This window comes from Drosophila albomicans, chromosome 2L (assembly GCF_009650485.2).
Source record: "Drosophila albomicans strain 15112-1751.03 chromosome 2L, ASM965048v2, whole genome shotgun sequence".
NCBI classification, from domain to species: Eukaryota; Metazoa; Arthropoda; class Insecta; order Diptera; family Drosophilidae; genus Drosophila; species Drosophila albomicans.
In genome coordinates, this window is record NC_047628.2 from 7,237,007 (window position 1) to 7,251,769 (window position 14,763).

A 14,763-nucleotide genomic window follows, 5' to 3' on the forward strand; every position below is an offset into this window, starting at 1 on the left:
TAGTCAACCTATTTTTTTGCTATTCGATTGCCATAAAACCGAAAAGAGCTCAGTGAATATACATCGATTTGCACTCGAAATGGCGATGCATGTGCGCCTGAAGAATATTTGTTGGACCAATTAAAATCACACCACGATCGAGTGGAAATTGGAGACGTGTTTTCATGGCCGTGTTGTGTGTTGTGTTTGTGGGTCTGTGTGGACAGTCGTGTGGCATTTTGGCGATAGGAGAAACATGGCAACCAGGTGGCAGATAGAGATGCATACAGGCAGCGAGCGAGGAGGAGAAGCTACTGTGGTTAAAGACTGGCCATAAATTAGATAGTCAAAATGCCAAAAGGCCTGTGCCTCCACTGCAGCACCTAGCTGGAGTGTGAGATCATTTGACCAATGGGGGCACAGTTTGAAAGCAATTGATTGCCTCTGCCAGCCGCAGCGCAGCATCCGCTTTAATAACAGGCAATAAATTTGACTCAAATTGTGAGCAAATTGTCATCTTTTGACAATTACATTTTGTTAGCCACATTCATTAGTGTCAAGTGCTTTGCATTTACACTCGACAGACGGCCAGACGGACTCCAATTTACCTTTCTTTGGCCATCGCATTAACTGATTCTCAACTGGCATTGCATTTACCGTTAGTGTGTGATCGGCAGTGATCGCACATTTGTTAGTTAGTGTGCAGCTCGCTTGAAAATGATTTGAAATTTATTGCCACGTGAGGTGAGGATCCTCTTGCTCCATTTCCAGTCATCATTTCACAGCCAGATGCGTTGACAGGCCAAACAACAAACACAACCACTTGTCAGAGTCGCTTGTTGTGGTTGTTGTTGCTCCATTTTGTCCATTTAGACGCTTCTTGATTACCTTGCTGCGACATTGCGACTCCGACTCTGACTCCAAGTATCAAGTCAATGTATTAAGTTGCTTTCAATATACCCTGTACTTTCAGTCGAATGGGGTAGAAATACCTAAAATGCCTAAAAACTTCTTTCTTTATCGTATGTCTGCTTAATTCAATAATATTTCAAATGGCTTTAATTCATTATTCATAAAGAGTATCAGTCAGTCGAGCAAACTCTATTCCAAACTCTTACTCTTGGTATAAACTATTTTCAGTCTTGTCTTTGGCAATTGTGAAAAAGATACTTGTTGCACACATTTTACTATTTGCTTTTTTTGTGCTTGTTACCTATAATTTTGTAATTGTTTTGGCCTAGTTAGCAGCTGAAGCATCTCAAAGTGTGTTTCACATGTGTGCATCAATTTTGTGGCAAACTTACCCATTCAGGAATAGTTTAAAGCCAACTAGATGAACTTTAAAAACAAATTTTAGCAAGTTAATAATTCTTGCTAATTTGAAAATCTTATATCATGGCGTTCTTTGCTCATTAAATTATTATTTTTATTGGTTTTTTTTTGGGTCTAGTGTTACAAGTATATTAACATTTTGTTCGAGATTAGGCAAACTTGAAAACAATTTAGAGTTGTTTTTCCAACAAACTGTAATGTAGTTGGAAACTGGGCCAGGCACTTAAGGAGCTCATTTGCATTACCAATTTGGCAGTTGGTTAGTCATTAGTGTGGACAACGACAACGACAAAAACATCGACGGCGACGGCGACAACCACAGCAAGAGCAACAGCAGCAGCAACACCAACAGAAACAGTAGCACGTGCGTTTTGTGGTGTACACAGAGAGGCCAAAATTTATAACCCACGCATAAAAATTACGAACAAAAATATAGAGTTGTAGAGGTCTAAAGGCTTTGCTATCTGAGAAATTAAGCAGCAAACGGCGAATACATTTAGCCGCTGGTCATATTTTGTAATCAGTTCCATTTGCCGCTCACCCAAGACATGCCACAGCAGCAGCAGCAACAGCCACAACAGAGCAACAACACCAACAACAACGAGAGGCACAACCACAGCAAAGTCTCAGACAGCATGGAGCCAAGCGAGATGGTGTCCAGTTTTAGGCCCCGGCGAACCAACAGCCACTGGGACAAAACCACTTTGGCAATCCAAGTCAAGCGGTACATATTTTCTTGCCGTTGCTGGTCTTGGTGTTGTTATTGTTGCTGTTACTGCGGTTGACATTTTTATGGACATTGGTATGCCCAGTCTCTCGGAATCGAGGGAGAGAGAGAGACAGACCGACCCCGTAGAAACCGAAATCGAACCACCAGCAAGGAGAAATATAAAAACCAACAAACAAACGAAAACACCAAATATCGATATGCGAAAATTGTCACTGCCTTCCATTTGACTTTGCTCCGATGCCGATTTACGTTTTCGGCCAAACTGATTAGTGCAACAATTTCAAATATTTGTGTTAAATACCTTGAAATTAATTGCAACTGTGGTTTTCACCAAACTGCGGCATAAAATGAACTTATTCCAAACAACTGCGTTGGCGGCTATTTCTTACAAAAACAAAGTCGCAAATTGATTTGCGATAAAAGTTAAAAAATACAACTGCGGTTGAAAGAGAAAGGAATTGAATTAAAGTTACAAAATAATTAAATGAAAAGCTTTAACGTGTTAAAGTAGAATTACGTATACGTAATATGTTCCCATAGCACATTTTATTGAATTTGAATTCAACACATATAAATTACTTTAAAAATTTAAACGTAAAATTCTCTTCAACTTTCATTATAAGTCTATAGCCAAAATTTTATAAAATGAAATTCAATAAAATGTCTTGATTCCTCTATTTTTCTTTGTCACAGTTTGATTTACCATTTATTTCACTTCTAAAACGTTTGGATCTGTAGACTAATGATACATCTGCTTAAGTTGTGGATTAGTACTAGTAAAGAGTATAGTTCTTATGGAATTGCCCAACTTATTTCTCAATCACTTTTCAGTCCATATCTTACATCTTGAGCTACTGACTCTGCACACAATTTCGTGGCATGTGCGTGGGTGTTGCTTATGAAAGTTGTTGCTATTGCAACTGCAACTGCAGCTACCGTGTGCCGTTCGTCAGTGGATGGAGCTACCGTTGTGTGTGGCAAAGCAAATCCAAGTCCAGGCCGCAATTGTCATTGCAGTCTTTCATTGTCATGGCTGTTCAGCGAGTTCGGAGATAGTGAGATGTATTGATAGGAGAAAAAGAGACCCGAATCCAAACAGGCTTTTGGCTATTGACTTCTTTTGGAGCACAGAAGTCAAACTGCGATTCGGGTGTTAGATATATTGCCAAAGATTGGCTTGCATTGCAAACTGGTTGGCCTGCAGTGCTTCTAAAACTGTACGCCACAGCAGACTCCACAAATTGTTAATTAAGTATGATGGTTCAAGTTATGTCTAAGCGACTTGATATTTTGACCCAGAAGACAGCAATTGTTGAGCAAAGACAGCTTGCAACTTGTTGCAACTAAAAACACCTTCGAGCTTGCAACTAAAATCTCTTCAATCAAGCTCAAATTTCGACTCTTGACCCTAATGTCTTTAACAAAAACGCTGCGTTTTTATACATTTATTTTCAAAATTACTTTAACTCTTTACTCTTTGGTTAGCCAAGTTATAAACCAAAAGTTTTGCATAACAAAATCTGAACTTTTGTGCTGTCATAACTTAAATTCCTGTTGTGGTTATAAATCACTGTTGGGATTGTTGTTGCGATTGTTGAAAGCAATTCTCTGCACAAATATTTTGCAGTGGGTGTTTTATGATACAAGGGCGATAAATTTATATTTAATTGTATAGAATTATTATCGTTGCAAGTGAATTAGATTGGGTATTTAAATAAATGTAAATTGTAAAATATTTCGAATATTAATTTAAAATATGACTTTTCATGAATTGTAAATTACTTTACTCAGTACGATAATTATTTTATGGGCGTATCATTATTGCATCATCATCATCATCACACTCAAATATATGCATTCTGTCTGAATTCAACATACATTGCTCATTATAGAGGCCCATTGTAAGATGATATATCGGATACCTGTAGGCAGTTCTCCTTGAAGTCCGTCAACTCTTTTTCTACAATTTTTAACACCATTTTCTTCTATAGACAATAGGCAAAAAACGGCAGTTGTTGCAGAGTAGTTATGATACAAAGTGTACTCAAATAACAATTTATTGTTTTGTAACACGGATGGGCAACAAACGGCAACATCAAGTTGAGTTTGAAAGAAACCTCAGCAGATGTATAATAGATCTTCATCAGTTTCGTCTTTTATCTATCTGTCTTCTCTCGTGTCGTCTTCTCTTCTCGTTGTCGGAGGTGTTGTACTTGAACAAGAACTCGAATTGCATAATCCAAAACGTTGCCTTTTCTATTCTTCAATTTTCTTGCTTATGTTTTTTCACTCACTTTTTTAGCCTTCTGCTCCGCACACAAAGCTAAAAACTTTGGCTGCGGCTGTCGACTTTTTAAGGTAGTATTTTCTGGGATTTTATTATCTCTTTTTAATTTTACAAGCAGTTAATTAGCTAATAAGCTACGGTCAACCAAGTAATTGATTTTCAAAAAAAAAATAACTAGACTTTTGCTTGAGGGCAGCAAAGCTATGATAGGGTATATAGAAAAGAGTCCACTGTATTTCAAACTTGAAAATGGAGCAAAAAATCAATTACGCGCAGCTTGTAGATCGACCGCATTTTTCTTCTACTACACATACTTGTGCTCGCACTTATTGATGGGCCACAGCACTTTACACCGCACATCTTACATCTGGTTTTCATAGGTGCAACCACAACAGAGCACATATCCATCTATCAAAGGCCAACACACAAATTAGGGGCATGCTGCACATGCAACATGGAATATTTCAAGAATTTCTTTGTTCTTAGCCGCACTTAAGTGAAATCACTGTGTGTGCATCATCATCTGGGTGCGTTGTCTGCCTTTTTGCAGACCTTCAATATGTATGAAACTGGAGTAACCTTAAATTAATTTCTTGAAATCAATATAATCCCTTTTTAATTTGCTCAAGTTACTTTTAGTTGCAATCTTCATCTATTATTAAAAGTAATTTAACTGATAAGTTTCAAAACTTTTTAAGATATTCATTAGTAAAGCAATATTAATATTACACATTTCATTAGCTGCGTTCTAACTAACTTTTTGTGTTGGAAGTATGACATTACTGTTCATTTCCGCATCTGGTTTTATTTGCCATATATTTCAGATAATACGAGCAGAGGGCTACGTTATTAATTATTCATATGAGTTATTGTTTAATACCACTTTTAAAGACTCTCATAGATTTGCTTGTACACAGCAAATCAATTGGTACTAAGAATAAAACTTAATTATTATTTTAATTTTATTTAAACTTTTGGAAGGCAGTTGTTAACTTAAAAGGGTATTCCCTAGTCGACTAATGGAATAGTAGAAGTAGTACGAATGTTCACTCACCCTCACAGGCCACGGCATCCATCTGGTCATCATCCTCTGGAACCAACTCCCAATCAGCATCGTTTTCTGCCTCACGCAGCGCAGCCAAATCCTCTTGTCGCTCGACATTCACATTCATGCCAAAGTAACCATCTTCGCATTCCTGGCACTTGACACCCATTACACCCAGCTTACACTCGCACTGTCCAGTGCTGGCATTGCAACTGTCCAAGACAGCTGCGCCAAGTGTATCGCAATTACAGGGCACACATTGCAACTCGACATGGGCAAAACCGGTTTCGCATTGATCACATTTCTGGCCAGCGAATCTTGGCCGGCACAGACACTGACCATCTGTGCTGTCGCAGAGCTCGCTCTCTGAGCCCTCCCCATAGCAATGGCAGGGCTCACAGCCGACAGCGGGATCACCCCAGTGGCCCAGTTTGCAGCGCTCGCAGTGCCAACCTTCGGTGTTTCCCTGGCATGTGATGCAGGCACCGGTGGTGACGTTGCAGGGTCCGCCCTCGCAATTGCAGCGCTGACAGCTGCTGCCCAGTTGCATGGGATTGCCGTAGTAGCCATCATCGCATACTTGGCAATGGTCACCCGTATAGCCCTCGGGGCACTGGGTGCAAATGTATTCGGCATGCTCAATCAGCTCAAACTGTGGATTTAGATCCATGTAGTTGTAGCTTTTCAGCTGGCAGCTGGGTGAGAAGTTATTGGACTCCTCTGAGAGGGGGCAGGCGCATCGCTTGCAATCGTGTGGCGTGCCTTGCAATGGGTTGCCATAGAAACCGAGCTGGCAACGCTCGCAGCTGCAATGAAAAAGAATGCCGCATAAATGGTGTGTGTCTTGGCTAAGCAGTGCCACTCGCAGTGTGGTGAGTTTAGCGAGCGTTCAATCCTCAGTGTGTGCACTGGCTAAAGTGGATTGTGGCATGTGGAATGCATTTACTTACCGCTCTCCGAAAGTGTTGTGCATGCAATCGCCACAGTTGCCGCTCTGCAGATCACACGAATTGGAGTGTCCATTGCAGGGACAGGGAATGCACTTTGCCCAGTAGCTGATGATCCGTGGAGTTCTCGTAGATGCGTTTGTAGCCAAAGGCGCAGCCCTCACAGGAGAGTCCAGTGTAGCCGGCCGGGCAAATACATTGCTCCACCTGTGTAGTGGCCTTAGCTCCGAGTTCTAAGCCTCCCGAATAGATGACAGCACGCTCCAGCGAAGTTTCCACCTGATCTGTGTGATAGGCAGCGCGTATAAGCATTGCATCCAGTGAGACCATCACGGATAGAAACTGTGATCTCGTCACGGGCTCCCCATGATAAGCACCTCCCTCTGTGCGTCGAAGTCGTGTCTTGATGTCCTTCACAGCGGGCGGCACATGATACCATCCGTGTTCCGTGAGAGTTACATTGAGAGCCACCTCCAAACTCTCAAAGGATTCATCTGCATAAGCGATCTTGAGTCCATTCTTGCCACACAGTATGACATTGGGTCCTGTTGTTGGTTTGCCCGAGGTATCGCCTCGCATCACCACCCAGGAGAGTTGTAACTGCAGCCTAGCACCGTAGCTGGTCAGACGATTGCCAAGGTAACCCACTGGTGCCTGCCAGTAGATCGCCTCAACTTCATCCAATTCATTGCCAAAGATCAGACGCATTTGCTCCGCATCCACGGTCACAGCAATCGACTGTTGCCGCTGGATGTCGGTCAACCTCCAATCGTTTAGTGTCTCAAAGGCCAGAGTTTGCAGCTTGGCACTGTGGCAAGTCTCAGAGACCTGTGAGCACCAGCAGCGACTGCAGCCATCTGGATTGTGTTCATCCAAATCATAGTAGCCTGTGGCACACTCGGCGCATGTTTCGCCCTGGACATTTGCCTTGCACTGACAACTGCCCGCACAGGCGCTTCCCTCCATTGTGCCACGTTCATCGCATTCGCAGCGTCGACAATCGTCGCCGTAGTGATTGGGCGCACACTCCTCGCAGTGGGGACCCTGAAAGATTTTTAATTTGTTATTTAAAAATAGTAAATATGTAAATAAACACAGATAGCTCAAAAATATCTAGCGATTTTAAAATTCTCTAAAATCCAAACCTTAAGGAAATATTCACCACACAACAGAATGGCGAGTGATATTTTTTGCATATTTATCCACTTTTTCTTGTATAATATTTGTGTTATTTTAAAAAATGTATATATGTATATTTATTTATTCAGAGTCAATCCAATGAAAAATTCAAAAATGTTATATATACATATATTTGTTGTGCTCAGCAATATATTCCTACTTTCCAATAAATAATAAACAATTCTAGCGCGCCAATCAAACAGTGGTTACTTCACAATTGGAAGTTGTAATCAGCTGAGTGTAATTGTTGATAATTTTGAGCAAAGCGAAACATTTAATTGGCTTAAAATGCCAATGCGAGAATAATTTTCCCAAAGTTTGTAGATAAGCCTCGACGCATATTTCAAACTTTGCGGAAAAGAGTAGAATCTGCTAATATTTCAAAAGAGTTGCCCAAATGGCGTCAGCTGTTAATTGTGAGTCATTTCCTAGCTATTATTTCCAGCCTCAATCATTGAGAAATTCGCAATCACTTGCTATACACAGAGAGGCAGCCATCAGTAAGTAATTTACACCCGCATCAAATAGTCACGCTATGGCTGCCGCTATGAAGAATAAACTACGCACCGAGCAGCACCTCAAATCCGTTGATTCCTTGGAAAGTACTCGTCGCATACTCAGCATGACGGAAGAATTCAACGAGATGGAAATTCGCTCTCTTAAGCCTTTGTATGATCAGGGCGAGCAATTGGATCGCATTGAGGAGGGAATGGATCGCAATAATGCGGATATGCGTGAGGAGGAAAAGAATCTCAGCGGCATGGAGAAATACTTTGGCATAAGCGTGCTGCCGTGTAATAAAATTATTCTGAAGGACGACTGGAAAGCGAATGATATGGAATCCGAGTTGGAGAACCCAAACAAACAAATCGAACCCATCAATGCCAAGGACGGTGTTAATCAGGTGTCAAAATTTAATGATAAATTATAACTGCTTGATACCGATCACCAGTAGATGTAGCAACAACAAAAGCACAACAATAGCATCAAAAATAAATGCAACAATTATGAACTATGTTTTGGGAACAAAAACAATACTATGTTGTGGGCGCAAAAACCTACTACAGTTATTTAGCAGTTCTTTTAGTTGCTACTACTTAGTTAACAACTAAAGAAAAAAAAACCTCAACTTGAACCGAAGCGAAACAAAGCATTTAGAAAGAGGCGAGCGATTTTTTAACCTATTTATGAACCGTTTCTTGATTGTGTAATAAGATTTTTCAGATAATTTTTGCGCTAATTTTAAAAAATTTATATTTATTTATTCAAAGTCAATCCAATGAAAAATGAAACAATTTAATATATAATATATATTTTTTGACCTCAACCATATTCTTACTTAAAAAAAAAAAACAAACAAAAAACACAATTCTAGAGCGCTAAGCAAACAGTCGTTACTTGACAATTGGAAGTTATTAATAATTTTTAGCAAACCGAATGTAACATATGAATTGAAAATAAAATTAGTACGCGCTCAACAGCCGAATAATCACACTGCTGGAATCAGCCGATAAAACTTGCATGCGCTCACATTTTCGTTGTAGATTTTAAATCCACTCGGGTGCGAGCGATTTTTTGCTTCACTCCAATTGTTCGGCTCGTGCTCAGTTTAAGATTTCGGGCGCTACTCATTCGCTTCAACAATCATTTTTTTGAACAAGAATAGCACTCAACTCACAAAAATCAACTCGTATGATTTTGTTTATGCGCGCAGCAACGGTACTTTTTCTGCACAGATGAAATGTGCGAAGAAATTTATTTTATTTTATTTTTATTTTAATCTATGAAATGACACTCAAATGAAAAATCTGTAAGTAATATGCTGTTTTAAATAACAAGTTGTTTGAAAACTGTATGCAATCTTCATGTTGACAATTCTCTGGGTCTCTCTACTTTAGTAAATAAAAATTATTGCTTATGGTTACAACTCGGCAAGTAATAGAGTAAAATTGCAGCCTGAAAGATAATTTCATGAATATTAAAAAAAAAATAATTTCTAATATTAGGTGGATGCAAAAGCATCGTTTTCTTATCAAATATTAAAACATCGAAAAGAGTCTATAGTGCAATCAATGGCTTGCCACCTTTTTTGAATATACACAATTGGTTTTATACATAATATTGTACAAAATTAACTGAAACAAAACTTATTAAATCAAAAACCTTTATCAAATTCAAGTTCCTTTTTTTTCAAAAATAAACGAACTTACTAAAAGTACTATACATCATCATCATCATCAGCAAGTGGCGTCAGCTGTGAATTGTGAGTCATTTCCTAGCTATTTTTTCCAGCCTCAACCACTGCGAAATTCGGAATCATTTGCTATACACAGAGAGGCAGTAATCAGTAAGTAATTTACACCCACATCAAATAGTCACGCTATGGCTGCCGCTGTGAACAATAAACCACGCACCGAGCAGCAGGAACTGCAGCTCAAATCCGCTCAAGTTGTCAATGATTCCTTGGAAAGTACTCGTCGCATACTCAGCATGGTGGAGGAATCCGAGGAGGCGGGCAATCGCACTCTTGTAGCGTTGGGTGGTCAGGGCGAGCAATTGGATCGCATTGAGGAGGGAATGGATCGCATTCATGCGGATATGCGTAAGGCGGAAAAGAATATCAGCGGCATGGAGAAATACTGTGGCATCTGTGTGCTGCCATGGAAGAAAGTTAATCTGAAGGACGATAGCGTCTGGAAGGCGAATGATGATGGCAAAGTTGTTGCAAGTCAGCCGCAGCCGGTGATCGATGAACGTGAACGAAATGAAATGGGACAACCAGCGGAATCGGGCTATGTGGCAAGAATAACGAACGATGCACGCGAGGATGAGATGGATGCGAATTTGGGGCAGGTAAATTCGATATTGGGCAATTTGCGTAACATGGCGATTGAAATGGGATCCGAGTTGGAGAACCAAAACAAACAAATCGATCGCATCAATGCCAAGGGTGATTCCAACAATTTGCACGTTGAAAAAGCTAATAAACGCGTAAATAATTTGCTCAAGAGTTAATCAGGTGTCAAAATTTAATGATCAATTATAACTGCTTGATACCGATCACCAGTAGATGTAGCAACAACAAAAGCACAACAATAGCATCATAAAGAACTGCAACACTGGGAACAAAAACAATACTATGTTGTGGGCTCAAAAACCGTTATTTACCAGTTCTTTTATTTGCTTTAATTATGGCGATATCACAAATTATTGAACTTTTTTATTCAACGTATATACAAACTACTTAGTAAACAACTAAAGCAACAAAACCTCAACTTGTTGAGAAGGTCGACGGAGGAATGATTTAAAATTTAAGGGTAGTGTCATATTCATTTTTGTGTGCTTTAAAAAATATTATTAATCTATTTTTTATTATTAATATTAAAATAATGTATAGCATCTTTATATATTTTTATAAATAATTTTGAGTATAAATGGAATCCTCAAATTTAAAGAAAAATAAAAATGTTCGTTACAATAATGAAATTGCTGATTGTCGAACTAAGTAATTAGCTTTGAGAATTTAATGCATTTATTAAATACATTAATCACTAATTATATTTTGAGTGCCAATGAACACCACTTAAACATTTCTTTATTTTTTTTATTGCGTTTTTAATAACAACGGAACTCAGCAACAAATAAAATATTTTTTTATGCACTTATCATTGCTTACCTGAAAGCCTTCCAGGCAATGACAGGCGCCTCCGACCGGAGCACAGATGCCTGTCGAACGTTGTGGATTGCAAGAGCAGGGCAAGCACGGTTCAGTTGGTGCTGCATCTGCCGCTCTGTAGAAGCCTCCGGCACAGAATTCGCACTCGTTGCCCGCCGTATTATTGGCGCAGTTCTCACAAATACCACGTTCCAAAAACGAATCGTAGCTGCAGCTGAGAGCATGGCCATGACATTCGCAAATCTCGCACTCGGCACCAGGACGATAAACGCGGTCCTGATAAAGTGGACAACACTGTTCGCACTGCATGCCACAGGCGTTGTTCTGACAACTGCACTGTAGCAACTGGCTGCCCATTACTTCCTGGGTGCGATCCGCATTTCCATTGCAATCTAGTCGAGCGCTAACTCGCAACTGCTTCAGACTGTAGAAGCTGCGCTTCTCCATCGATTGGGAGTCGAGCACCCAATCGACGCTGTTGTCCAGATTCGCTGTTGAATGCATGCCCTGCAGTCGGATGCGCATGAAACGCGCCGTGATGAACTGCATCAACTCAGGTGTTTGGGCCATGGCTCCAGGTCTATTCTTCATTAGGGAGACGTGTAGTTCGCCATTCTCCAAAGGCAATGCCTTCGAGAACTGGGTTGTGCAGATGACTTCGGTGTCGTTTTGGAACATATACTTTCCATTCTGGCCAGGGAGATTATAGCGACGCTTGCAGTCTGCATCGCTCAAGCCAAAGTACTGCCATGGTTCATAGTTAATGCCATTGAGGGATTTCTCGAGTATCCAGGAAGCGGGACGCGGCGAGTTGGCCGACTTCAGCATAATGAAGAATATTTGGTAGGTCTGAAATGGAGATTAATAGAGAAAGTTAGGAAAATGCAATGATAGAAATTTGAGCATTATTAATTAAGTTTTCAACTTCTGAATTCTATTTAAAATATTGTCCAGAATTAATAGAATAATTCAGCCGGACAAAACATCTGATACATAAGTGACATAAACCTGTGAACATTTTTCTTTGTGTTTGAGAAATCTAAACTGTTTTTACCCTACCATAAAAACGACGTAATTATTATTATGTTATTTATCTGTCACTCCAGGTTTTTCACAAATGACAGAAGTCTAACTTAATGTTAGCCATTTTATGTGTACAAACTCATAACTCGAAAGTTTTCTTTAAAAGATTTAGATGCTTAGTTAATTCCAACTATGATTTTTTACTCGTTATTTGGATGCGAACAAACCGCAGTTGACTTACAGTTTTACAGCCACTGCTCAGGCTATAAATTAGAAAAGGAAGCCAAGCAGCATTGTTTCTGTCACTTTGGGGCAATTCGCTGATGTTTCTATTTAGTTTTATATCTTTCTATCAGCAACTGCAGCAGACAAACTCAATGTTGTCTGTTAATGTTGTTGAAGTTGGCTGCTGTTGCCGTTGGCTGCCGAAAAAACAATAAAAGAAAAACAAGCGAAGAAAACGGCATGAAAAACTATAACCCAACGCCATCGTCGCGTCATAAATTTTCCAAACTGTCAACAAAAATGCCGCGAAAAACCACCTACCAATCGCCTGGAACACGCCCGGCAGCAGCAGCTGACAAGCGATATTTATATTTATATTTATTTATTTATTTTTCTTGGTGTTTGTGGTTGTCTGTAGTATGTTGCTTTTTCGAAAAATTGTTAAAAATACTGAAATTAAAATGGCAAATGCCAAAAACGTCGCGTGTTATGCCTATCGTTGTCAAGAGATCGAAAAATGGAAAACTAAAGCCAATAAAAGGTAACTTGCGGCAAGGTGTGGCTTTCCGACCAGGCTATAATTGATTATAAGACGTGGCTAAGCCAACTGGCGCCATCTAACGACATTTTTTTAAGCACAACCAAAACTCATAAGCCCGCAAACTCATGGCCAAAATGTCAGGACCATATCAGGCAGAGATAATATAGCGACAAGCAACAAGCCGCAACGAGTCTATCAAATTTCAAAGGCACTTGCTTGCCACTTGCCTCTTACCTGTTGCCAGTTGCTGCCACATACAACGACTGCAACATTTTCGCTACAAGTTTTTCCGATTCGCAGTCACTGATAAAACGCACGCAGCCACTGGAAAAGCCACTGCACATGCGTGCCGCATTGCACTCTTCCAATTTTCTTCTGCCAGTATTCGATTACATTGCAACAACAGCAACTGCCACACGACGCTGATAAGATACGACAGAGATAGGCAGAAATGCAGAAGCAAAGAAATGAACCGAGATCTCGCAGGAGGCAAATTAGCGAGTGTCAGCGAGAAATTTATTGCATGCTACAAAATGATTTGTGGACTGCAACGAATCGAACTGGGAAAATGGCCAGCTATAATTAAAGTGTCTATAAATAAAATGAAATATAATTAAACTAATGTAATAAGAATAATAATAATAACCAAACCAATAAAAATGTCACTCTACAATCTAAATCTCAAAATATAAATTGAGTTTGTTTTTATCCATCATTGAACGAACTATCGATAAGTCATCTGCTGAAATTATGTTGTCTCCGTCAATTGCACTAACCTTGATCACAGATTAAAGCCAGACCAAAAGCAAGTGCACGCGTCTGCTGACTGAAGCTTCCTGCCTGGTCACCAAACAAGTTGCCGATAAGCGGGAACCACAGACACAGACACACACAGAGAGTCAAGTATGTATGATGCTCTCTATAGGGCAGTGGAGGAACTGTGTAGATTGCAATCATCGGCACGGCAACTGGAAGCTGTCAGTGCTTGGGGCAGGCAATGTAGCTCTTGACATTTTTATCAGCAACGAACTGACGGGCCAATTGACATGACTTTCAATAGCGACGAGCTTGTTCAACAAATGCGAAAACAACAGCTGGGAGAGGAAACGAAGAAACGAGTTGATAAAGCGATGATCATCTCTAGGGCGTGTCGGAGAAATACAAATGTATTAATATATTTGGTCAGCCAATGCCTAATTTATTGTTATATGCATTCCAGATACTAACTGGCCACACAATGAAACCCGTTTCTCAGATGCTGCAAATTGATAAACCCCAATCGCTGTCAAATTAGACAACAAAATGGTAAAAATATGCAACACAGACAACTTAATTGGGATGACAAAGGAGCGAAGCACTCTTATCAGCCTTATAGCGGTAGATGAGACATGTTGACAGTTATAAGCTATAGAATCGGAATTCACAATTGCAGGCCATAAATTAATATTATTTAGCATTTAGACGATCATTAAATATTTATCGCTCAATGGCCGACATTAATCGAGCACAACGGCAACACGTTGCCGAGCTAATTGTATAAAAGTCGCCGAAATGGAAGAAAACTATAACCATAAAAACAAATGCCGTAATCCCAGAAAAGTCACTGAGTCGCATCATAAACTTTAAAAATAAACAAGCGCGAAATTTTGTGGCTAGACAGACAGCAAACTAGCTGACAGTTCACAATAAAATAAAAAAAAATTTTAGAAAGATTTTTGTTTTGTTTTTTTATTTTGGGTTTGTAGTCGCCATCTGCATATCACTCATATGTCTGCAAGGCAACTTATTCTCATTTTTGC

General features: G+C 39.8%; 3 protein-coding genes across 3 annotated transcripts in view; 2 read left to right on the forward strand and 1 right to left on the reverse strand.

Annotated features, from left to right (window-relative positions):
• LOC117563354 (laminin subunit alpha-1) overlaps nucleotides 1-14,763 on the reverse strand; it is an 84,451-nt gene that overhangs the window by 44,058 nt on the left and 25,630 nt on the right. The window contains 4 exon segments of the mRNA XM_034241642.2: nucleotides 5,383-6,179; nucleotides 6,324-6,421; nucleotides 6,423-7,364; nucleotides 11,176-12,024. Coding sequence (XP_034097533.2) covers nucleotides 5,383-6,179; nucleotides 6,324-6,421; nucleotides 6,423-7,364; nucleotides 11,176-12,024 — 2,686 coding nt within the window.
• Nucleotides 7,842-8,511, forward strand: LOC127565324 (synaptosomal-associated protein 25-like). Its single transcript, XM_052003325.1, has 2 exons — nucleotides 7,842-7,915; nucleotides 7,986-8,511. Exon 2 carries the CDS (start codon nucleotides 8,035-8,037, stop codon nucleotides 8,428-8,430), a length of 396 nt encoding a protein of 131 aa, XP_051859285.1. The 5' UTR covers nucleotides 7,842-7,915; nucleotides 7,986-8,034; the 3' UTR covers nucleotides 8,431-8,511.
• LOC117563357 (synaptosomal-associated protein 25-like) lies at nucleotides 9,867-10,559 on the forward strand. The gene has a single exon (XM_052003324.1). The coding sequence runs from the start codon at nucleotides 9,882-9,884 to the stop codon at nucleotides 10,512-10,514; it is 633 nt and encodes a 210-aa protein (XP_051859284.1). The 5' UTR covers nucleotides 9,867-9,881; the 3' UTR covers nucleotides 10,515-10,559.

Excerpts from the sequence above, each read along its gene's own strand:
- LOC127565324 (XM_052003325.1), top strand. The coding sequence starts at position 8,035 with ATGGCTGCCGCTATGAAGAATAAACTACGCACCGAGCAGCACCTCAAA.
- LOC117563357 (XM_052003324.1), top strand. The coding sequence starts at position 9,882 with ATGGCTGCCGCTGTGAACAATAAACCACGCACCGAGCAGCAGGAACTG.